The sequence below is a fragment of the Sturnira hondurensis genome, unplaced genomic scaffold (assembly GCF_014824575.4).
Source record: "Sturnira hondurensis isolate 20B ecotype Veracruz unplaced genomic scaffold, ASM1482457v3 Scaffold0005220, whole genome shotgun sequence".
NCBI classification, from domain to species: Eukaryota; Metazoa; Chordata; class Mammalia; order Chiroptera; family Phyllostomidae; genus Sturnira; species Sturnira hondurensis.
Window position 1 is genome coordinate 4,445,587 of NW_028077851.1, and position 26,324 is coordinate 4,471,910.

Below are 26,324 nucleotides of genomic sequence, written 5' to 3' on the forward strand. Positions count from 1 at the left end.
AACAAATAAATGAGCAAATAAGCAATTCAGAACAAGCCCCAGAGGAGCATGGGAATAACTATCTAGAGTACTATGATATATTACCTAGAATGTTCAGTTTTCAACAAAAAAATTGCAAGACACACACACACACACACACACACACACACACACAACCACAGAGAAAAACAAGCAAGCGGTAGAAATCTCCTTTGAGAAGATTAGGTATTAATTTAGCAGACAAAAATTTCAAAGCAACTGTTACAAATATGTTCAAAGACAGATATATAAAATACTTCACTCAACAAGAACAGAATATACTTTCTTCTCAAGAGCACATGAAGCATTCTCCAAGACAGACCATATGCTAGGCCACAAAAAAGCCTCAATCTGGTTTAAAATGATTTAAATCTCATGCAAAGTATGTTCACCAACCACAATTGAATTCAAGTAGAAATCAATAACAGAAGGAAATATGAGAAATTAAGAAATATGCAGAAATTAAACAACACACTCCTAAATAACATTATGAAGTAAAGAAAAAATTCCAAGGGAAATTAGAAAATAGTTTGGGATAAATGCAAATGAAAGCACAACATAGCAAAACTTTTGGGATGGAACTAAAGCAGTATGTACTGTGAAATTTATAACTTCATTTAAAAGAGGAAAAAAATCTCAAATTATTGACACTACTTTCACCTTAGGAAACTAGAAAAAGAAGGGCAAACTAAATCTAAAAGCAAAAGGAGGGAAATAATAAACGTTAAAGCTGAAATAAACAAGGATAACATAGAATACATTACAAAAAAGTCAATAAAACCAAAAGTTGGCTCTTTGAAAAGATCAGTAAAATTGACAAACTTTAGTAGGACTGACCAAAAGAATGAAATAGACTCAAATACTAAAATCAGAAATGAAAGAGGGGACCATCACTACTGACCTTACAAAAAAAATGCACACATACACACAGTTGCTCGTATGGAATAATACAAATTAATAAATAATAATACAAGACTAAGCTGTTTTGTATATTCACAAGTATAAACCTATTTTTGCCCATCCCATGTGTGTGTGTGTGTGTGTGTGTGTATTCTATAAATATAGGTCAACAAATTAGATAAATTAAATGAAATGGGAAAATTCCAAAGGAAGACATAAACTATCAAGACTAGCAAGATGCAAACTACTCAAAAAGAAATAAAAAATCTGAAGAGAACTGCTATAGTATGAAAGATGATTAAGTTAATAATTTTAAAACTTCCTATGAAGAAAAGCCCAGACTCAGATGGCTTTATTCTACCACACATTTGAAGAATGTTTAATATAATTAATTCACAAACTCCTCCCCAAAACAGAAGAGGATATAATACTTCCTAACTCATCCTATGAGGCCAATCTTACATTCATACCAAAGACATTCCAAGAAAAGAAAACTATAGACCAATATTCCTTATGAATATAAATGTAAAAATCCTTAAAAATCTTTAGCAAACTGAAGCCAGCAACATATAAAATGAATAATACACGACCAAGTGGGGTTTATACCAGGAATTTAAGGTTAGTTTAACATCTTAAGTCAATCAATGTAATACAACATATTTAACAGAATAAAAGACGAACACCACATGATCACCTTAATAGATACAACAAAAGCATTCGACAAAACCCAATACTCTTTTGTTATAAAAGCACTCGACACAGTAAGCACAGAAAGAAACTTCCTCAATCTGATGAAGGGCAGCTAAAATACCAACAAACAGCTAATACACTTAATAGTAAAAGGCTAAATGCTTCCTTGTAATATCAGGAATAAAACAAGAATGTCTACTCTCACCACTTCTATTCATCACTGCACTGGAGGTTCTAGACAGGGCTACTAAGAAAAAGAAATAAAAGGCAACCTAATTGGAAAGAAAGAAGCAAAATCATCTCTACTCACAGATAATGTGCAGTTGTACATAGAAAGTCCCAAGGAATCCACTAAAACCATCAGAATGAATAAACAAGTTTATCGAGGTTCCCTACATGAGATCAGTACATAAAAGTCAACTGTATTTCGATATGCTGCCAATGAACAATCCAAAACGTAATTAAGAAAGCAATTCTAATTACAATAATATTGAAAATACTTAGGAATAAGTTAGGAATAACCTTAACAAACCAAGTAGCTCAATATACACGATTACAAAACACTGTTGACATTAAAGATCTAAATGAATGGAAAGACATCCCATGTTCATGGAGTTGAAGACATAATATTTTCAAGACTGCAATAGTACCCAAATTGATCCATAGGTTCAAGTCCATCCCTACCAAAATCCCAGCTGGTTTTTGGTAAAAATTAACAAGCTGATCCTAAAATTCAGACGGAAAATTGAAGGGCCCCAGAATAGTCAAAAAAATCTTGAAAAAGAAGAAAAAATGTGGAGAACTCACACTTCCCAGTTTCAAAACTTTGTACAAAGCTACAGTAATCAAAACTATGTAGTACTGATGTAAGGATAGACATATAGATTATGGAATAGAATTAAAAATCTAGAAATAAACCTTCATATTTATGGCCAATTTATTTTTAGTGAGGATGCCATGAAAATTCAGTAAGAATAGTCTTTTTAACAAATGGTGCTGGGATAACTGGACATCCACATGCAATAGAATAAATTTGGACACCTTCCTCATAACTCAAAATGGATTGGACACCTAAATGTAAGAGCTAAAACCACAAAACTCTTGGAAGAAAACATAGGAATAAATCTTCATGACACTGGGTTAGGCAATAGCTTCTTAGATACTATACCAAAAGCACAAAGCAAAAGTACTTCTATTACTCTGGCTGAGTAAAAGAAGCCAGACACTAAAGAACACATACTATAATATGTCCAGAAAAGGCAAATCTATGAAGACCAAAAGTAGATTAGTGGTTGCCTAAGGCTGAGGGGAGGGGAGAGATAGGAGAGTGGGTGGTGGGGTGGAAATGGGGAGTGACTGATAATAGGCATGGAGTTTCTTTATTAGGTGATGAAAATGTTCTAAAATTAGAATGTAGTGATAGCTGCACCACACTGTGAATATACCAAAAAACAATGAATTTTATACTTTAAATAAGTACATTATGTGGTATGCAAATTATATATCAATAAAGCTATTAAAATAGTGATGAATTCAGAGAGAAGGATATGATTTGCTTATAAGGCTAAATTATTTTTATCTCTATATTGTAAAGGATAACATCATCTGTGCTACGTCTTCACCACTTTGGTGAACAGTTGGATTACCTACCTGTTCCCACTCATACTTCGTTAAATACTGAGAAGTGGATCCACTCATTCTGATTCCCATTGGCCCAGGACGTGCTTTACGTCTCCTTACGTCAGGAGTGTTGCTTGTATCCATTGGAACTGGTGGCATTAGCACAGATTTAAGCTACAAAACAAATTCATGCTTTAGTCAAACCCTATGCTTGGCGTGCTGTGCACAGAACTTCAGTACCTGTTGCTATTCTGTCTATATTTTTTGTGCCTCAAACCAATGAAAAACACATGGTCACCTTTTCCATCTTACCCACCTCCTTTATCTTAGTGATCATTGATCTCTAGGACGTGGGCCTCTTAAATTCTGTTTGCACATTTTTCAAATAGAAACATTGCCCTGTAGGGAAAGTTCCCTATTAGAGTTTCTAAAGGACCCTAGAAGCACAGATGTCAGCGCTAGACATGCTCTGAGGCAGGGGTGTCCAACCTGTGGCCTGCAGACACATGCAGCCCAGGATGGCTATGAATGTGGCCCAACACAAAATCATAAATTTACTCAAAACCTTTTTTTGCCCTTATTATATGTAATATTAAAGGGACTTATCTAAGGAAAAGAAGATCAAAACTATGAACAATAAAATGACAACAAACTCACAACTATCAAAAACTGAACCTAAAAAATAAAAGCAAAAACTAACCAAACAATTAGAACAGAAACAGAATTGCAGAAATGGAGATCACATGGGGGGTTATCAGTGGGGAGGAGGTCGGGGAGAATGGGGGACAAGGTAGAGGGAATAAGAAGATAAATGGTAGGTACAAAATAGACAGGGGGAGGTTAAGAATAGTATAGGAAATGGAGGAGCCAAAGAACTTATATGTAATGACCCATGGACATGAACTAAAGGTGGGGGGAATGCTGGTGGGAGGGAGTACAGGGCAGAGAGGGAGAAAAGGGAGAAAAATGGGATAACTGTAATAGCATAATCAATAAAATATACTTAAAAACAAAAATAAAGAAAATAAAACCTTTTTTATCTTGGCTCATCAGTTTCGTTAGTGTTTGTATATTTAATGTGTGACCCAATACAGCTCTTCTTCCGGTGTGGCTCAGAGGGGCCAAAATGTTGGACACCGCAGCCCGAGGCGTCATCCCAGGAAATGGAAAGTGCTAAGGGAAAGCTGTCTCCTGTGAGCCTTTATATACGGAGCTAAGAGAGAACCAATAGGCTTTGATTTCAGAACCACTTCAGGAGTGGCTGCTTTTTATTTTGTTGTGTTTTCCTGGAGAAGTGAGAGAAAGTTGCACGTGCATCTAGGAAAGCTCTCAAACGGGACATAATTTGAAAACTTTGGAAGCCCTTCAACTTAAATGCCATGTGGTCTCAATCTGACCCTGCCAGCAATTGGTGATGTTCTCTAATCCTAGTAACAAAAGTGATGCATTTCTTTCAAAAATAAAATGTCTTTCTGATAGTATGTCCATTACTATAATCCCTTCTACATTCCCTTACATTACCTGAGACTGTAATTTTATACTTATTTCTTTGTAGCACTCTACCCTTATACAAAACAATTTGATGTGATACCTCTGTTATATTGGTAGCCTTAGTTCAGTGATAGACAGTTCTCTGGGGTAGGCCCTTAGTTTCCTCTATAAACTAGGTAGGGTGTATATGAAATCTCACCTTTATTTTTCGAATATAAAATCGAATCTTATCCTGAGGCCTGTCTCATTGAGATGGTTGGAAATTCAGTATCAACTATTATTGGTGAGTCCACAGTCTATGTTGCCCATCTCCCTCCAGCAAATGTCCCCAGAACAGAATATTCTGGGAAGACACTCTGGACTTGCATCCCACAACTTCTGATAAGTTCATTGGGCAAGTCAACATGGTCTCAAATACGTGTGGCTCTGCTGTTTTCAAGGCCACTCAGGATAAAGACACTTTGCCTCAGCCCTTTCCTAAGGCGCCACACCACCACTTTCGCTGGGAGGCCCTACTAGCCATCCCTCCCCCTGCACCCACTTCCTGCCAGGGAGTTTGAAGAATACTAAAGCAGAGTTTTCATCTTATGGAGTATTCCTTCTCTGTCCCTCTGCACTGACCCCTTCCCCCAACCTGCCCGCCTTATAAAATGTCTTTAATGAACCTAGAATGGAAGTTGTCAACAGGTGCCCTCAACCCTACCCCTCCCCTATTAGCAATTATACCACAACAGGTATAAACCAGGGAGCATGGTCACCCCATACTTGAAGGGTCCTAAGGGATGGGAAAGTGGGGGTTAGAAAATTAGACTTGAAAATCTACTTTTATATCTCATCTGGTAGAGTTCCAAAGGCTTGAACCTATGAGTTTTACTACAGCTCAATTATGTTTAGTACAACAACTACGTGCTGCCAGTTCTACCTCCCTCTAGGAGGGATAAAAGCTGCAAAAAATATGTAAGTCACAGTTCTATCTTTACAACCGATCTTATGAATAGGTGGAACACTGCTCTTCAAAGGACATGAAATTTGAGGTATCCTGAGACAGTTTCTGGCCCACAAACTTCTCTCCACGGTCCATTTTGGTGACTGAAATTCAAACCTTAGTCCCAAGTATCAGCAAAAAAAAAAAAAAAAAAAAAGGAGAGAGTTGGAAAAGAAAGCTCTATGTTCAGAGCTTACTCTATGCTGTTTTCCTCATCTAGTTAATTATACTTAATCCTGCCAACAATTCAATATGGTAGGTATTTTTAGCTTCAGTATATAGGTATGGAAACTGAGACCTAGAAAACTTTGGTTCCTCGCCCACTCAAACAGCCAGGAAGTGGCAGAAGCAGGGTGTAAAACTAGCTACACCTGTCTGATGTCAGAGCCTCATGGTGTTTACTAGATCAAGGTGGCTCTCAACCTGGGGTCTCCACAGAGATAGTGATGGACATTCCGGAGACACAATCTTAATATCTGAAAAAGCCCTACAGAGGGTAACCTGCTCAGGCTAATCTCAGGAAAGGAAAATTTTTCAATTGGATAAAAGTGGCTACCATGTCTGATCAGCGCTATATTGTCCTAGGACAGGTGATGGCAGAGTATCCTGTTCCTGCTGTGTGCTTGCCAATATTTGACTGCCAAAAATACCATGTTCCGTTCCTCTTGGCTAGAATCATATGCATTCATTATGCTAACACTGACTATCTCGTGTTGGTCAAAATGACTTACTGGCTTGACTATTTGCTGATACTTAAAGGGGTGCTTAAAATGTATTGCAACAGGGACACTTCTGAGAGTAAAGAGAGGTGCTATTAACAATTACAGGAACACAACAGGTATAAACCAGGAAGTATGGTCCTCACTGGGTGAGGTTGGAAGGGGGCTATGCAGAATTACCACAGAATCAGGCAAAGGGTGTAAAAAAGTTTTGATCCAGTTTTGTCTTAGGTTTGCCTTGCTTTGGTTTTAAATCTCATAGGAGATATTCAATAAACATTAATTATATACTTCCTACATCTTAGATTCTGGGATTATATCAGTGAACTTGAGAAGCAGGGGTAGAGAGTAAACAAATACTATCACAGTTCGTCATTGAATTTTGGTAACTGGTAGGAAGGATATATACAAGGGCTTAAGACCATATATGGATTAAGACCATATAAAAGGGGACTTGATCTAGCCTGCACATTGAGGAAGCCTTTGCAGAGGGGTATATTTAAGCTGAAATTAAAAGAGCAGAAAAAGTCAGCAAAGATATCATCATTTGTGTGTAATAAAGTATAAGAGGTCCAAAAACTCATGGTGAATAGGGGTCACATATCTGTCTATATCAAATTAAATCCCAGCTCTAGACTCCACCTGCCTAGGTTGGTTGGAAGTGATTATCAGCCCTGAGGGGTAAGGGTTCCCGTGTCTCACTGGGCCCATATATGACCATCTGGCTCCAGAGTTGCTATTGGTTCTCATGCCCACGTGGCACCCCCTGTGCCCCTGGTCTGGATACTTGGCTGGTACAGGAGGAAAACACCTCCAGTCATTCTGCAAAGCCCGGGCAAAGGAGGCTTTCGCAAAGGGTGACAGCTTTGCAGGCCCCACACAACCACTTCCCTCAGAGGTTTTATACATGTCCCTGCTCTGTTTCTGTTGTCTTTAATATGAATACTTAGGTTTAAAAATATTTCCGAAAATATTACCTTGAGCCATTTAGAGTATATTAAGGGAAGTAGTATGAATTCAGAAATAAGGCTCTGTATGATTCCACGTATGTGAGGCACCTAGAGTATTGAAATTTATAGAGACGGAAAGTAGAAGGGTAGTTGCAGAGGTGGGGGAGGGGGGTGGGGAGTTAGTGTAAACGGATATATAGTTTCAGTTTGGGAAGAGAAAAAGTTTGAGAACTGGATGGCAATGATGTTGGTGATGGCTGCACAACCATGTGAATGTATTTAAAGCCACTAAACTGTACACTTAAAATTGGTTATAGCGGTAAATTTATGTTACGTATATTTTACCACAATATTAATTAGAGACTTTAATTTTTTAAATCAGGATTTCTCACCTTTAGAAACTATATGAAATGCCAAAATTTCTTTATTTTCCCACATTCATCATGAATTTTAAAATTTCCCAGGTGGAGAAATGACCCCTATAACTTATCATACAATCATGGATTTTCTAAAATTTGCAGTACTCTTTTCAGAGTTACGACAACTACTAAAACACAAATGAATACAAAATAATACATGGACACAAGAGTTATAAATCCCCATATAAGTCTCTGAGACAAGATTCATATAAACAGCCATCTTACTTTGTTTCTTTCTATGTTACTGAGTAAAACCAAATCTGTGGAATCTGATATTCCACCATGCGCGATCAGGATTTCTTCATCAATGATTGTACCGATTGGCAGCCAGGCAAAAACGTCTTCCAAGAATTTTAAGATTTTTTCCCCATGTATCTGTAAGTAAGAGCTTGAATCAGTTTTCCTGATGAGTTCAAGTTTATTGAGTAGTCTCAACGTATAGACAAAAAGCAAATCAGTTTTCATGCCACCCAAATGAAGTCAGCATGGAGTCACTAACCCATTAGCATGCACTAATCATGTCTCTTTAGTCCGTAGTTTCAAGATTTTCACATCTTGGAGGCTTCAAGTCCCTGAGACTGTACCTCCCAGGGCCAGCTCATTCTTACAGATAGTAAATGACTTGCCTTTTATATGCAAACCAATCAGTCAAGAGTCCACACCCCCAACCACCTCTTTTATGGGGCTGAAATTACTCAAACTACCAAACCCTAAATATGCTTACACTGTCTCTCCCAATTCTCCCCAAGGAAACCACAATAAACACACTCCCTCTCACTCCTTCTGTCTTCTGCCCAAGCTTGGTGCTTCCCTATGTGGTCTGGCAATGTGGTATGCTATGCCTGCTGTTTCCAGGTAACTCTGAATAAAAACCTCTCCCTTTAGGACAGCTACTTTCATTTCTGCATGTTTTACCATACCTGGGTAAAAAAATTCCCAGGTACTTTTAAAACAATGAAATAGGTTGTTTCTATGCTGATATTTACAAAAGTCACAATGAAAAAACTTGCTTTCGTCCAGGAAGAAAATTAAGCCTCTACCATGGGCAGGACTTCCTTTTATTGGTATAGATTCTGACTAGTTCACCCATCACCCTTCCTGAAGGCTCGCTCCTTTTTCATTTCTCCATATAGACAGCAAAGAGAATTTGTTTTAAAGTATGAGTCCTACCTTGTATTTACTCAAGATTTCCTTTGTGAAGCCATACCTGAAAAAAAGTGGGATTCACACTAGTTAATTAAATGTTAATATAACTCCTACTTATGTGAGTCATTCAAAAAAGGGAGGCCTTGACATCTCACTATCACAAATGTCAATAAGTTAAGGAATTAGACTTCAGTTGGAAAGGACTATTACTTACCCAAGTGTTTGCTAGACATGATGGAAAAGAACAAAAGCAGCCAATGACTTCATTGCTATCCTCAAGGAGCTGGTAGAATAGTTGGGAAAAGAGGATAAAGTCTCATGAAACAATCACGAGACAACTTAAAAAATACATGGTAAGCACAGGTTGTATCAATGCTGCAAGTATTCAGAGAAGAAGCTGTGTGAGAGAATGCTTTTAGTTTAGATAGAATATCTCAGACCATTTTTATCTTATAGTAAAAGAATGATAGTGGAAAAAAAGACTGAACAGAGATAAAGAAAAGCCTAGAGGATAAACAAGTTGGCTCTTTATAGTCTCTCTGATACACTTCATGTAATGGTATTGAAGGTTTTAATAGAAAGTGTCAGGAATTTTAGAGCCTGAATAGCAGTTGCTAAGGGATATTTAGTGATGGGATTTGTTTTCAATTACTTGTCTTTGCCTTAGCATAATAGCACATACCCTTAATATCCAAAATGGTAAGGTTGGAACACAACATACTCACTCCCCGTTTCTATGCAAATCATGTCATGTCAGGCTTGTCCAGTGTAACATTATGTTTTTTGGGATAAATTTAGTCCTATGCTCACCAAAGGTGTCCATGTTCTTAAATCCAATGCAGTTCTCATCTTTCTTGCCCTTTCTGAAACACTAATACAGTTGACCATACAGTCCTTATGGAAAACTTTCCTTCTCTTGGATTGATTGACAGTAGACTCTCCTGGTTTTCCTCCTACCTTTCTAGCTAGTGTGAATCTCCTTTGCAAGTTCTCCTCTACCAAGCCTTAAATGTTGGGAGTTTCTTCAGATTCTGTCCCAGGCCCTCTTCTCCTTTCACTTTCTCCCTTGACAACATCATCCTTGCCTAGGGCTTCATTCTTACAGATAGTTATCTATGTGCCAATACTACAGGACAATGCTCCAGCCTATACTTCATTTCTGAGCTTGGGACATGTATACTCAACTGCCTACTCAACAGCACCTCAAATGAACTTTCCTCAAACTGAACCAATCATTCTCTCTCATCCCAACTTTCTTCTCTTTTCATGTTCCCAATATCAGTGAATGATGCTATGTACCCACCAAACTCAAGCCAAGAACATAGAGATCACCCTTGATTCTCTCTTCTTTCAAGTCCCTCATACTGTTACCAAACCTTAAATTATCATTTCCTAAACTCCTCTTGAATCTACCTACTTCTTTGCATCTCCATCCCCATCACCCTAGTCTAAGGGAAAATCCATCATCTACTCTGCAACTGCTTCTTAATTGGCCTCCCCACATGCAACTGTTACCCCTCTCCAAATTACTCTTCCTGCTGCATTTTAAAACACAAATTTTATGATACTCTTCAATGACCTTCTGTTGTCTTCACAAGAGAATCCAAATTCCTTTGCACAACTCAACCATTTCTTATGTCTGCAGCAGTATGAGACACCACCATCCTGTCCCTCAGTCTATGCTCCTGCCTCCTGAACTTCTTTCAAGTCTAAAAAGTCTTGTCTTAAGCTCTGCATAAGTTGTCCCCTCACTGTGAAACACCATGGCCCCTTCATTGCCTAGTTCATTCTTCAGGGCTCAGGCTAATGCCATACTTCTGTGGGACAACATTCTGTCACCCCTCAGACAGGTCGGATCCTCTACAAACCCATCACACTTGAAAAACCTGCTCAATACATGTTCTGCCTGCTAGATATAAACTCTATGAGGGAAGGGGCGTGTGTCTTTCATTAACCATTGTAAGCACTAAATAAGAATTAAAACTCTGTACTGTGACCAGGTGCCAAAACTGCACCAAAGACAAGACTAATCAATTGCTGAGCTTTGATCCAAGGCACCCAAAAGCCCAGGACCAAAAACAGGAAACACGCCATGCCTTCTACTGCCCTAGGGCAAACTGGTTCCTATTTTCTGTAAAACAAGAAACAACAACAAAAAATGAGATAAGAAAAAGAAAAGGAGGAGGAGGAGAACAGGAGGTAGAAGAGGAGGAAGAAGAAAAATAAAAAAGGGAAAGGGAGACATGTATCACCTACTGGGCCTTTCAGCAAAAACTGGTAAATCATTTAATTAATCTTTATTCCTCAAATCTCCAGCGAGCCAGATAGTTGAAATGCTATGTTACAGCTGTTCTCAAATATGTTTATGAACAACTGTGCCAGAAGCAATTACCATGTGCTTAAAAATATACACATTAATGAAAAACACAGTACCAGTTTCTGAAACAACACATGAGATAAGGCAAAAGGGTAGCAACAGAATGATCCCATCTAAGCCTGTTCACAGAACTGACCACACCTCCAAACCTGACCTAACACATTGACCCAGCACTCAATTTGCACTGTGAAGGGTGGGATGGGAGGATGAGAAAGAACATAATAGAAGGAAGAACAGAACTGGAAGAAAATATAGGAAGAGGACTTCAGAACAATGTACACTCACTCAGTAGAAGACAGGGGGGTGTAGAAAAGGGTAAGAATTGAGATCTTCCTTGAGACTCCTCTCATCCCTACTTCTCTACATTCACCTCTAACTCTTTGCTAGGAACTAAACATGATAGAATTTTCCAAAATGGAGGCGGGGGAAAGAGGACATCTAAAGGCCTAAAGGTTACCTCATGTTCATTAAAAAATCTTCATGGTTTCCTCTGTTCAAGCACACGTCATCACCATAGAGAAGAAAGCCCACACACAAGATCATTAAGATCTCGATGGAATTTTTTCCTCGGTCTACAAAATCACCATTAAAAACATATGGGTTGGATGACGAAGGGAGGCCGTTCTGTGGAAGGAGAAGAGGGGAGAAAAACAAGCAGTTAAAAACGTATTTTTAAAGTAAGGCTTTGTACTGAATGTCCCTGAGAGACCATAGAGAAAGAAGCTGAGTCAGTTCTCCCATTGGGAAAAAATCGATCAGTTGCTTGAGTCGGTTTACTCTTCCAGGGCAGGCATCTCCTGCAAGGGATATTGGAAGTAAAGAAATAGCTTGAGACAGAAAGATAATTGGGGGGAGGGATGAGGATTGCTCACTCCATCCACCATCTATTATGAGTTTTCTCTGAAAGGAGCTGATCTTTGTCCTATCAAAAATGGCTACTCTCTTCTCTTCCTTTTCCCTGGAAAAGAGGGAAACTTCTAAGGGGCCCCATGTTTAACTTCTCTGGGCTGTGTGTGAGCCCCCCAAATTGCACAAAGGGGATGACACTATACCCCTTCCTCCCCAGATCAAATAAGAGAATGGATACAAAAGTGCCTGGGAATGTATAAGCCACGGTGTAGCTGACCAGGGCTGACATACCACCAGTACTGTCAGAGACAATCACACTAAGTATTGATAGCTGGCATGTGTTCTCACTGCTCACTGATCAGGCCATAGTAGTTGTCAAATATTTTGATTTTCACTCCTGAATATGAGATAATACTTTTTAAAACAGTGTTACTATGAAAAAGAACTGGGATCAGGACAAAGGCCTGGTCTTTATAAGAGCTATTGATTCCTTTACTTCTGTGCTACTAAATTCTAAGACAAAACAAACATGTCATGCCTATGAGACCTGGTAAAGAAATGGTTAAGTGCACCTCTATTGCATAGGTACTAGATACATTCAAATGCTTAAAAATACATTACAAAGACGAAATGTAAGTACTCTCTTATTACTTTACACTCACTCTCCTAGTATTTATATACATTTTATTCATATCAATATAATAGAAATAGTTCAAAAATAATACAGGTTATAACATATAACTTAGGGATTTCAGAATCACTATGCAGTGAACCATATTCTGAAGGTAATGGAAAACAAACAAGCAATCAGTGGTATAGTGTTCTGGGCCAGAAATAAGAAGACTTATTCTCTAGGCCAGCTCCACTTTTACCCATGTGTCCTTAGGCAAGTTATTTAATCTTTATGAGCTATAAGTTTCTTCGTATGTAAAATGGGTATGATAACCTCCATACTTACCACACAAGACTACTTTTGAACTCAAGTGAGGCCATGTGGATAAAATTGCATGAACACCATAAAGCACCATATAAATTAAGAGATTCATTTTGCTATGACCTTTGTATTATTTTGAATTTTAAGACCCCATTATTTTACATTTTTATACATTTATTTGTGTAACTTTATTCACACTGGGCTTAGATAGCATGAGTCAGTTGCAAAAATATTGGCTACTGCTCATCAAACCTTCAAGAAAAAGTGAAGGTTTCTACATCTTTGATGCTCTTCCTTCCCCCGGTCTGGGATGAGTAAGCTGGGGAAGATGACAAATTTCCTTATGTTAGAACTTCTCATCTCTAGTTAAGCCAAACTTTGTTTATAGGTATTTCATCTGAATAGTGAATTTCTTTGTCAAACCTAAATTTAAGCCAAAAACAATAATGGTCAGCTAGGCCATCCACTTCATACATGATGCCTGACAACCAAGGAGTTTTAACCTTTTCAAAAACTCAAACACATCGCCAAAAGCCTGAGATTTGTGGTAACGAAGATCATTCATCTGAGTATATCACAGTCTCTGAAAGTGATTCCAAAGGGAGCCCTAAATGTGTATACTGACACCTGCACATGTTGAGCCTTTTGCATTAACTGCTTCAAAGAGGGCAACATTCACTTCAGTGTATAAGATCTGCTCTGTTGGTCCAGGATTAGTCATATTACTTTATGTAGTCTGAGTCAAATACATTTTAGCTTAGAATAATAGGGAACTGGAAAACAGGTAAGAGGATGAAGAGTAAGTCTCCAGGAACATAAGTCTTTGGAATATTTAGGCTTCTAGTTACCGAGATTTCTCTGGGTTTCCTTCAAAGAAGCAAAACCTGCTGTTATACCCTATCCTTCATTCAGTTCCAGTAAAACAAACTCTCTGGCTTATTCTGTAGCTGATATACAATACAACATCTATGACATGGAAATGAAGTTGACAAATATAGAAAACTCAGGGTAATCACAACTCTGAACAGCACTCAGATGACCTTCAGGGGCAGGGAGGCGGGGGACAGCAGACTGCAATGGATTAACTTGAATAGAGACATACAAGACATTTCCCTACATGGTCACCTATTTCCTACTGAAGCATTTTACAACAGACATCTAGAAGGTATCCCAATTTTTGTGCACATTTTCCCCAAGGCACATCATACAATAACCTCTGGACCTCAACTTTATTTCAATTTTTATATCTTTCACAAATCCTATTTCAGAGGCCTGTTCTGCTCACAACATACTGCCTTAATCTCAAAAGGAAAAGAATTGATTGCTGTGGCAGTGTGAAGCATGTCAGTGATAGAAAACAAGAAAATATTTAATGAACTTCTCAACTGGAAAACCACAGGCGTGGGGGGAGGGGGGAGGACAGAAGGGAAAAGAGAAAGAAAAAGGAAAAAACAAGATGGCATGGCTTCCAATGGGCAGCATCAATATGACACAGGGTGAAGAGCTAATTAGCTTTTCTCTGTCCACATGCATCTCTGTTTCAGCTCAGGAGGTCTCCACTCACAGCACGAATTTAACAAAATAATTTGCCAATACTTGATCTAAAATTTCAAGCTTTGTTTTCAGCAAGGAAAACTGCCTTGCAATGTTAGCAAAGCTAAGGCTCTGAATAAAGTATTTCAAATTGGTCACTCTAATTAAGCTAAAGTGGCTGACTTAAATTAACCTATTCATAAAATAAAATCTAAAAATATGACCTAACAAATGCTATGTAAACTGCTTCACTTGAGGACATTGGAGCCATATAAAGTGGAGATGCCCTTTTCAGCACAGGTCTGTCATGGTTAACTGTGTGTCACCCAGAGGAAAAAATTCTTTCCAAAACCCGATAGGACTGTGATCTGAAAATGTCTGGCTTAGTGTCAATGTGCTTAAATGATACAATTTTTAAAGACAACCAAATATGAAAGAAGCCAAAATCTCTAAAACAAACAATTAAGAACAATCTCATCATTTATTGCAGTACCCCACAAAAAGTGTGTGAGAATAAAATATTTTCCAATCCTCTAAAACTTTCCCTCTCTACTTAGGCACTTACTGATTACTAAAACTCTTTGAAGGGATTGTCTTAAATGTCACCTCCTCCAGGAAGTCTCCCATGAGGTTAGGTGCTCTTCTAATGTACTCCCTTGGAGCCTCATGCTTATCCCAATTATAACACATCCCACCCCAGAACTGTCCTATTGCTTTATTAGTTGACCTTCCTTCACTGAACTGTGATGTCTTTGGAGCTAAAAACAGTGTCTCAGTCATACTGTATCACCAACCTTATCAGAGTACCACATTCATAATAAGTGTTTAATACACATACATAAAATGAATGAACTTCATATTCATCTTTGTATCATTATACAGTTTATATAGTGCCTTGTATACTGTAAGTACCACATTAAAATTACTGAATAAATAAATTAGTGGGCAGATACCCTTTTACATATGATTTGGATAACAACAGAAGTCTATTGTCACACCAACCACTTGAATGAGAGGGTAATACGGCCAGGCATCTCAGGGGGACTCTATGTTATAACTCTTCCTCTCAAGCTATGCCCTTGGTTGGCCTTGGGCCAGCCCCAGCCCTGCAGCCTACTCATCCTATACTGTATAAAAGAACTGGTGAAAGCAAAACACCAAATGAAAGATGAGTTGCAATTTTGCCTGAATTCAAAGCCTGAGCTTTTCCTAACTTCTATTTTGGGTTGATAGAGAAGACTCAGTCAGAGCATAATATGAACGTGGTCATTTATAGCTCCAAAATTCTCCAACAGGATGTAGTTTGCCAAACTATTCCCTGCCATTCAAGTTCAATCATAACTTGAATAAAATAAAACTGATTGTAATATATAAAACACAGATAAGTTGATAATTTTAATAAATTAAATAATAAATAATAAATTAAACAAGGATCAGTGAAAGCACGGTCACTGGCAGCTTCTAAACAAAAGACAGTTAGCCCATGGCTGACACTGGGACAGCTCAATCCTGTGTTCTATGAATGAATGAACCAGAGGAAAGCACCGAATGCAAAGTATTACAGGTAATGGGGATTAACACGTTGTTGGTGCATTGAGTATCACAGTGAGAATCAGCCACCATCACAGAAAATACCATTTCTGGAAGCAACTGAGTGATTGCTTGGGTCATAGCACCTGTTGTAATCCCTGGGCAGGCAACCTTTGTATCTGATGCCAAAAAGAGAACCTGCCCGTCCCCACCTTTCTCCTCATTTTAAGATGTTCTTCTTTCCCTCCTCATCTCCTTTCCTGGCCCATTACTCTTCTCCCAACTAATCTTATTTTATCTTTATGTTCATTAAGACCCAATAATGATACTCACTCATACTGTAAGCATTGCTGAAATGAATTTTTCAGATCACTGAAACTCCTTTAAAAGCTAGAATACATTTTAAAATTACCTGAGCCACTTTGGCTGAGAGTTTTTAAAATGTACTATTTGTTCCTTTACTTCTTAACACAGTGCACATCTTAAGAACCTGACACCTTCTTGACCTTGCAGGCACATCAGGCTAAGCATGCCCTCAGACCCCTCTGGGAACTACAGACGGCTCTCACTGCACACGAAATCCCTGATTCTCAATTACTACTTCATTTCCTGTCTCACTGTTAGAGTTCTAGATCTTCTCTTACTGTCTGGAAGATCTTTACATCACAGTCATTGTATCTCACTTTTGCCTCTCCCCTCCCACTCCCTAATCTGTTGGGGAAGTGGGGTGCACGGGGCAGAGCCAGGCTGGGAAACTTGCAGGCGACATGTCAGATCAGGCTTTACTGATATATGTTCACTGCCCTTTGAGTAAGGACCTAGGGCCTCTCCTGTGAGTAAAGTACATTGGACCTGTGACAATAATTTCAAGATCTCAGAGACCCTTTTTACTTAATTCTAGGTTTCTGTAGAAGTGGTAAGTGAAGATAAAAAATAAGTAGACAGGAGTTTCACCTATGGACCAGTGGGTATCACTGTCATTTGCCTTCATGTAAAGCCACTGTTTCCAAGAACAGTTTCTATTCATGGTTTAGGTAGCACTATACCCTGTACTCTGTCATCTACCATCATTCCTCATTTAAACTTCAGATTAAATTCCTGTTAAAGGTGAGATCATATGGTATTTGTCTTTCACTGCCTGGCTTATTTCATTCAGCATAATGCTTTCCAGTTTCATCCATGCTGTTGCAAAGGGTAGGAGCTCCTTCTTTCTTTCTGCTGCATAGAATTCCAATGTGTAAATGTATCATAGGTTTTTTTTAAGATTTTATTTTTTTAATTTAATTTATTTATCTTTAGAGGGGAAAGGAAGGAGAGAGAGAGAAAGAAATATCAATGTATGGTTGCCTCTGGTGTGTCCCCTGCTGGGAACTGGCCTGCAACCCAGGCATGTGCCCTGACTGGGAATTGAACCACGATCGATCGTCTGGTTCTCAGGCCTGTGCTCAATCCACTGAGCTACACCAGCCAGGGCAAATGTATCAGTTTTTTGATCCATTCATTTACTGATGGGCACCTAGGTTGCTTCCAGCACTCGGCTATTGTAAATTGTGCAGGAACAAGTATAAAGGACACATGGACAGTTACGGGGGGGGGGGGGGGCGGGGCAGTGGAAATGGGAGGGAGGTGGGAAGTGCTGGGGGTGGGCTGGGATGGGCGTAAAAGGCAGAAAACTACTTGAACAACAATTCAAATTAAATAAATAAATAAAAGATAATGAATCTTTAAGAAACCACAATATCATTATCACAGCTTTTAAAATTGGCAATATTTAAAAAATATTTATCAAATTATCTAGCCAGTGTTTCCATTTATAATTATTGCATAAATGTCATAATTTTAAATCATATGTTTGAATTAGGATGCAAATGAAGTCTACATATTGCAATTCAGAAAAAAACAAAAAACTTCAGATTAAAAAATTACAAAGAGCCCTGGCTGGTGTAGCTCAGTGGATTGAGCGCGGGCCTGTGAACCACACGATCGCGGTTCGATTCCCAGTCAGGGCACATGCTTGGGTTGCAGGCCAGTTTCTGGCAGGGGCCAGTTCCCTGCAGGGGATGCAGGAGAAGCAACCATACATTGATGTTTTTTTCCTCTCTCCTTCCCTTCCCCTCTAAAAAGACAAATAAACAAAATATTTTAAAAAATTACAAAGAAACTCAGACTGGTGTGACTCAGTTGCATGTACTTCATCCCATAAAGCAAAAAGCTGATGGTTCGATTCCTGGTCAGGGTCCATGTCTGGGTTCTAGGTTTGGGCCTGGTGGAGTGCATATGAGAAGCAAGTGGTTGATGTTTCTGCCTCACATCGAGCCTTCCCCACCTCTCTTCCTCCTTCCCTTCCCCTCTCTCTAAAAATAAATAAATAAAATCTTAAAAAATGAGAAAGAAAAAGGCAGAATGCTAACTTTTTTTCGTAAGTTGGAGATCATCAAACAGCATAGCTTCCTGAGCCATCTCTGTCCTGCCCTTTTCTTTCTCAGCCTTTGACTTAGGACACGCATTGCCCCTAAGCTAAGTGACTCACCATCATCAGAAGTGCACCAGGTCATTCTCCCTTCTCAGACACCATTAACTACACCATCTTGTCAGTTTCTAAAAGTGGCACCTGGCTGTCATCAAGGTCTTTTCCCTCAGTTTCTCCTTTTAAACCAAATGATTTCAAGATTCTTGTGCATGTGGTTTATTCCACATCTGAGCTGCATTTTACCTGCTTCTCACGCAAGCTTGCTAAAGTTCTAGTTCATGGCTCCTGCAGACTTCTGCTTTCCAAACAACCCCTCTCACTTGCCTCTACCCAAATCTATTCCAAACAATAGTGCCCACTCTTTCATCACTGGGCTCTCAATCTCTACTTCCTGAACACTGTCACTGGTTAACTCTCAAAATATTTCTTGCTATGTGAATACTATGTTTTCACCTTTAGTTCTTTTTATAGTACTTCTTACCACCCACCTCCTCCTGTTCAATCTTTACATTAGCATCTTCCAGTTTTATACATTCCATATAGTTTTCACTTTCCTTTTTATTGTATTTTTCCATTACCATTCAGTCTCCTTATACCCCCTCCCCCCTGCAGTCACCACACTGTTGTCCATGCCCATGAGTTCTTTTTCCTTTTTGCTCAACCCCTCCCCTCCAATCCCCTCTCCACCCCGAGCTGTCAGCCTGCTCTCTATCTATGAGTCTGTCTCTATTTTGCTTGTTAGTTGTTTTTAATTACAGTCCATGATGCATATTGTTTTGCCAATGGAATTAAAGGAACCTGTTAGAATTCTTTTCTTCATGTCCGCTCCAGAGTCCATTCCTTTATCATACCTTAATATCTTCGACTACCTCTCAAGAATTTTTCTCTCCTAAATGCCTTGAAAGTCATTTTTCCCATTTAATTTACTCAACTATTTTCCCTTTTGTGTATTTCCCAAAACCTCTAGAAAAATAATGACCAGATCTTCTATTGTTGTTATTCCCCACACACCTCCACCCCCTCCTCCTTCCTCAGGTTGTAACTGTCGACAATAGCAGGGCTGAATTTTTGACCATTTATATGGTGCTATGTAGAGTTATATAAATTCCATTCCCCAAACTGTGCAGCTCCTTGGTGTTCCCTCACCAGTCTATCATTTCTACCTTTCCCACAGCTTTCCAGTTTGGCCAGTAGAATCCCCATTTCATGGTAAACAAACCCCCTTCTGCCTTCATCTCATTTGGAAATACTTCACCCTGGAAACCTGGGCCTCCCTTAAAGATGCTGGAAGGAAAGGAGCCATTCTTCCATAGGATGGACACCTCAGGGTCTGGTGTGGGGAAGGTCTACTTGCTCCTCGAAGCCAGTAAAACACCAACACTTTGCCAGCCTTAGGTAAAATCCTCTCCTTCCAGGCCCGTGACCTGTGACTAAACTTCCTTCCCCTGCTCTCAATCTGTCAGTCCTGTCACAAACTCATTTAATACACCTGCTTTCCATGTGCTTGACCTTCTCATGTTCACTATTTCCCTTCACTTACTTTAGCTACCCACATTCTGGACACCACCTTGAACTCATTCGTCCTTTAAGATTACTCCCCTTGCAACTTCCCACCCGTCCTGCTTCCTAAGGCCCTCACCACCTGCTAGTCCACCTGCTCCCTGACCTCTGAGAACATGCCAATCCATCAGTCTTCCCATTTCTTCCAGTTGACTGGCCCATCCTGGCTTCTCTTCCTTCCCTGCCCAGGTTGGATTCAGCAGCTGATCTCTAGAGCTGTTCTTTCATCACCATTCTCAGCTCCCTACCAGCAAACCTTTGGCTGGACTTCCTGATACTAACCCACTACCTGGGCAACCTCCTATTTCCTCTGTGCTAGCTCCATTCATCCACTCCTGGTTTGGCCTGCTCCATTTCCTTCCAAGCTTCCATTCTAAATGAATGACATGGAAACCTTTCATTTCTCATATAAATTAGTACTTAAAATGCTTTTGGATATGTATGTAGTTTTATTCATAAGACAACCTCTAATGAGGTGAAAGCTCAAGAATATTGCAGCCAAAAGAAAAAATTAAGGTTTATAAAGTTATATGGCTTACTCAAGCTCTCACAGTCTCCAAAGACTAGAACTGATTGGCCATCATAATAATCAGAATATATTTTATGTCAGCCCATTGGAGACACTGATGCTGTCCCCAATTATTCAACATGCTAGTTGTGGCGATGACACATCAATCAAAGAGAGATAAAGGGATACTGCTGGGAAGGCAGGGGTCAGGATCAGTTTTCTACATGCAGTCGCCCCAGAAACAAACATTCAGTTGACAACTGCTGGCTCAGAGAGAGAAGTGATTCCAATCTAAGAGATGTACAGATACTCCATGTAGACCAAGCTGCTCTGAGCCCTCTGTGTGGCCTCACACCCCCTAGACCCCCAAAATGAAGAGGAGTCGTGGCACTGGAAAAGCAACTGAGCCCAGCAATGCTAAACCAGGTAGAGAAGAGAGCAATTTGGAACTTACTGTGAGGAATTCTTTCATACATACTTAGTGTGCATTAAAAGAGAAGACATATGTAATGTGCTCATTTCTGCATAAAATAAAATAAAATAAAATGGGCTGCTCCCCTCCCCATTCTGTGCCATCTACATATTTATGATGTAATACAGACCATAAATACAACTGGGTACAAATCCTAAGGCCTATAGAGATAACAATAATATCGAACAAAGAGGCAAATTAAATTTAAAATTTTTAATGAAATATGTGTAAGAGAAACTCAGAAGATATCCCTCTACAAGTCTTTCAGCTTCTTGCAAAAAAAACTGTTATATTACATCTATATTTGTACATATCCCTAATAAAACTACTATTGTTATCTCCTCTAGGATTGCCCCCCACCAAAATGCAAATATTTAGCAAAATAATCATTTACCTTGGAGAAGATTAAAAGGAGATCATCTAATTTTCCATGCAAATCACCTGGAGTACAAATGAAAATTACTGTTTAGTAAGAAATAAGAAAATGCCCATTTTTGTTACAGAATTTTAAAACTGAAATATTGTTAATATACCCCAAGCATTCTTAGGGCATTGGGTTTTTAATCCTATGATGCTATTAATTCAACAATTTGTTTCCATAGCACTCTATGGAAACTTTGCCCCCTTTTCTATAGGGGACAGCATCCAACATTGAAATTACCTATTCACTCCTGCCATTTACACAGTGCTTACCTTCCTCTGTGCCAAGCACTGTCCTACAGGTTTGCATGAATTATCTTGTTCAATCCCTATAACCATTCTGTGAGATGGATATTATTTTTGATATTTTCATTTTAGAAATGAGGCTCAGAGTAGTTAAGGAACCAGAGCTGGAATACAAACCCAACCTTGTCTCATTTCAAAACTGAAGATCTCAGCGATTATTCTGCATTATAATCTCTAGGACAGCAGCAATAGTACCTACCCTGGCATTAAACCCCCAAGTGTTTCCTCTATACCTAGTGCAGAGCAAGAATTCAATAAACACGTTTGCTAAATACATAGCTTTTTAAAGCCACATTTTAAAGAATATGTTCCAGCAGTAGCATCTGAAACTTCAAAATTGTGAGTAGATAACTCACATTCTTTTGATGAGACAGTTACAGACAATAAAAATAAAAGCATGACTATAAAACTCAGCCAACTAAGGGAAACCAAATGAATATATGAAGCAATTAATTAAAAAACAAGAGTGAGTATATGAATATTCAAAATGCCTATTTGGATAAATATTTCTAGGTAAATATTTGTCTTTCATAAGCTCTGATCATAAATATTTATTACCAGATAGAATTTAGAAAAAATTGTCCTCAATTTGCTTAAAAACCTGCAACCAAAATTAACCAAATACATGCAACAAAAGACTCCAATTATAATGGGAATAATAAAATGAAAACACTTCTCACCAGCACTTATTTATGAAATGACTACAATATTAATATCAAGAGCATATTCATACTATCATATACTTAAATCTCATTGCTTCCACATGGTCTCACTCTAAATCTAAAGAAATAAAAATGGAAGGACTTTTTACTTATCTGTTAAATATATATTTTAATTATTTTATTTTCCTAATTGTCTTCAGGGTGACTCATCTTTCAAAGATTTGAGTAGACAGAACGATTGCAGCTGGCATGCTAAAAAATGAATTAGTTTCAGTGTATTAAGAGTAGAGGCTATAAAAATATCTTTAACTTCTAGTTGGACAGTAAAAAATAAAAGTCATATCACAGAAAGATTGCTATAGGAAGATATTTCCACCAAAAAAAAAAACCCCATGAGTGCAGAATTGGCTGTTATTTATAACACAACTGTAGTCTGAAACACTTCCTATATTTCGTGTGTGTGTGTGTGTGTGTGTGTGTCTGTATGTGTGATCCCTGCTGTGGGGCCATGCTAATCTTCTCCATTATCATTCCTATTTTAGTATGTGTGCTGCTGAAGTGAGCACAAAACACCTACTATATTTCATGCTTGTTGAGAACCATGTAGCATATTTAGAATATGTATGTAAAATATGCATCCAGAAATGGAAATAATAGTAAAGGTTTCCTCACAATTTCTTTTCCCTTCCTAATACTTACATTAGGATAGAAGATAATTCCTGTGCTAGGGGAATGTACTGGCCTTGGCTTTCCCCTCTACCAATGGTGCTAAGTGGAAAAAGTCAGAAATAAACGCATAAGATGTGGGGGTCTTTAAATGAATGGAACTGTCCAATCAATCTATATTCTCTAATCTTTGTCTCATGATAGAAAATGAAGCATCAGCCAGAGCAGTGCACAATGTGGAGTTAGGATAGCAGATAATGAGGCTGGCCCTAACCAGAGGACCTGATTGTTAATGCTGACTCTGCCACTAACTAGCTGAATAAACTTGGGGTGGGGTGGGGGGAGTTACTATACACAAATACATGGAAGGTGATGTATTTTTCTCTTTGGACCTCAGTTTCATCTGTGAGAACAAGTGATAGACAGATGGTCTCTGTAAGAACCATTCCATTCTTACAGCGTGTGTTTCCAGGATTCCATGCCCTCTAATTAATTTATATCTTCTTCCAGATCCTTATATCCAAAGAGAAGTCTACAGCTGAAACTGGAAGTATGCTGGACACTTGTGGGAACAGGTCCCACTCTCTGTCTGGCCTATGATATACACTCTGATAACATATCCAGCCCTGGCTCCATAGACTTCATGGGTAGGCATGGCTTCCTGAGCCTCATGAATCCAAAGCCCTTGTATCCATGGAAAAGTAAGCACTGGCGAAGCCTTGAATAAAAGGTTACCCACTGCTGAGGTCCCTCATCTGCTGGGTAAAGACTGGTGGCCTGATTAGGTTGGAATTGAACCATTAAAGACTCTTCACAAACCTGAATCAGGGCACGTCATAAAGTATGTACTGCTACATCAAGTCCCTGTCACCACTATCAGTTGCTAGAAATGGAAATGGTTTAATTAGATTGTCAAATCCACTTCTACCTGCTAGAGTAAAAGAGACACAGGCTAAAAATTGATTTGGAAAATAACAATCACTGTTTTGTAACCTAAAGGCTTAATTAGAAGTTAAGGGAGTTGCTGTTCCTTCCACGCACTACATTCTCAGACCGTTGCAAGCATGCTGAGCACCAACTGTGTTGAATTTCAATGTGTACTGTTTCGTGAAGCAATATCCTGCCAGCCTGGCCTATAGGATAACAAAAATCTCAATCTTGTTATTTAGAAGAACAAGGAACAGATTTCTGGGACATTCCCACTCTTTTAAAAGCTGCAGAGACCAGTTGGAAAAATCTAAAACAGCAGCCAAGGGCAGAGATGAGTTTAATCTCCACCCTGCCTTGGGTTTTCTCTTCCCAGCATAAGTGGCATAAGAGGCCCACCTAGGAAAAGCAACATGGAACAAAGATAATGAGAGCTAGACGGAGGGCAAAGGACACTTATTCCACCCACGGGTGGTTTTCCGTATTAAAATGCTGCCTGCCTTTTATAAAAAGCTGTGAGTTCTCTAATTTCTCACATAATTAATTCCTGCCAGCTGGTATGCAAAACAAAGACAAGATGTGGAACAGTATTATTATGATAGATAACTTTATATTAACATTTTTTCCTAACACAGTTCAATTTACGCAGTTTTCAATACAGGCAAATGACGTGCAACCAAGAAGGTCCAAAATATTAATTTGTCAACTCTGTTCTAAAACTTACCACAAATTGTTATCTCTTTGGTGGGGTAAGTTCTTATACGATTAATATTTGGCAATTGCATCAGGGCTTCCTTAGTTTCAAATAGTATCTCTAAAACATAAGAGGCATGGAGTATCTGTGAGGGCAAAGCAGAGGAAACAGATGTGACGAACTAGGAAGAAAGGCATGACCGCATAGAGAGCTATAACGGTGAGCATATGAGCACATTTTAGGTAGCTGCATTTCAGGATCATCTCTAAATTATTCTTAAATAGAATGATTTTAGCACAGTGTCTGTCATATGATAAGCTCTCACTAGAGAGTTGTAAACTGAATGAATGAATTGTTCTTGGGACATTTATAATCTCATGCTCTTAATTGACATCACCCATCCACAGAACATTTCTGATGATTCTCGGTCAGTAAAGCCCAAGAGAAGTGATGGAGAAAACAGGAGAGACTCCCTTGGCCTAAGGAAATGTGCAAATAAACAAATAATTAAAAGAGAGGAGGGTAAGGAGAAAGAGAAAGGAGAAGTAGACAGAGACTGTTGAAGAGGGGCTGCTTTGCATTTGTTTGGGGTATCCTGCCCCCTGGGATGGGAACTAGGTGCTGGTGCTGGGTTATGAGAGATCTCAAAAGGAAGCCAGATAAGCCCCTAGAACTCCTGAGCCAGGCATCCCATGTGTGACTCAATGGTTGGTGCACAGATGTGAGTTCAGAAAACAGTAAGCACATTTATGTTGTATAAGTCTGAGTATAAAACATACCAAACCCAAATAAACCATTTCGATTATCCCCTATTATGACCATTCATTCTATCACTCTCCTCCAGTTAAATTGTTTTCTTTTTGTTCAAATGGATATATATATCTGTTAAAATATATTTTTTAATTATTTTATTTTCCTAATTGTCTTCAGGGTGACTCATCTAGGGGGTGCGAGATATATATATATATATATATATATATATATATATATACACACACACATACACACATATATACATCATATATATATACACATCTTATATATATATTATTTATAATAATAGAATAATAGATAATATATATTAATAATAGAATATGTATATTATTTTAAAGTTTTTTTATTGTTGTTCAAGTACAGTTGTCTCCATCTTCTTCCCCACCCCAGCATCCCCACTTCCTACCCTTGATCCTACCCCTGCTCTGGTTTTGTCCATGTGTCCCTTATAGGTATTCCTTAAAACCCTTCCAACTTTTCCCCCCATTGTCCTGTCCCACCTCTCCTCTGGATTCTTGATGACATCATTGCTTTGTACAGATTTACTCTGTTTTCTCTTCCTGGGTTTTTGTTTGTTTGTTTTAAATCCATGTGTTGTTTTCCTTTTTTTGTAATTATAATATATTCCAAACACATAAGTCAAAAAGTAAAGTAACCAATATAAATTTAATAGATGCTAACATCACTTTTTGGTCCAGGACTGT

General features: G+C 38.6%; 1 protein-coding gene across 1 annotated transcript in view; it reads right to left on the minus strand.

Annotated features, from left to right (window-relative positions):
- PPEF1 (protein phosphatase with EF-hand domain 1) overlaps window positions 1–26,324 on the minus strand; it is a 105,295-nt gene that overhangs the window by 17,729 nt on the left and 61,242 nt on the right. Inside the window, exons 13-18 of the mRNA XM_037046270.1 lie at window positions 24,877–24,991; window positions 21,566–21,612; window positions 11,773–11,939; window positions 8,963–8,999; window positions 8,018–8,167; window positions 3,259–3,402 (exon numbers count right to left, since the gene is read on the minus strand). Of these exons, the coding sequence (XP_036902165.1) occupies window positions 3,259–3,402; window positions 8,018–8,167; window positions 8,963–8,999; window positions 11,773–11,939; window positions 21,566–21,612; window positions 24,877–24,991 (660 nt within the window). The remainder of the gene's footprint in view (window positions 1–3,258; window positions 3,403–8,017; window positions 8,168–8,962; window positions 9,000–11,772; window positions 11,940–21,565; window positions 21,613–24,876; window positions 24,992–26,324) is intronic.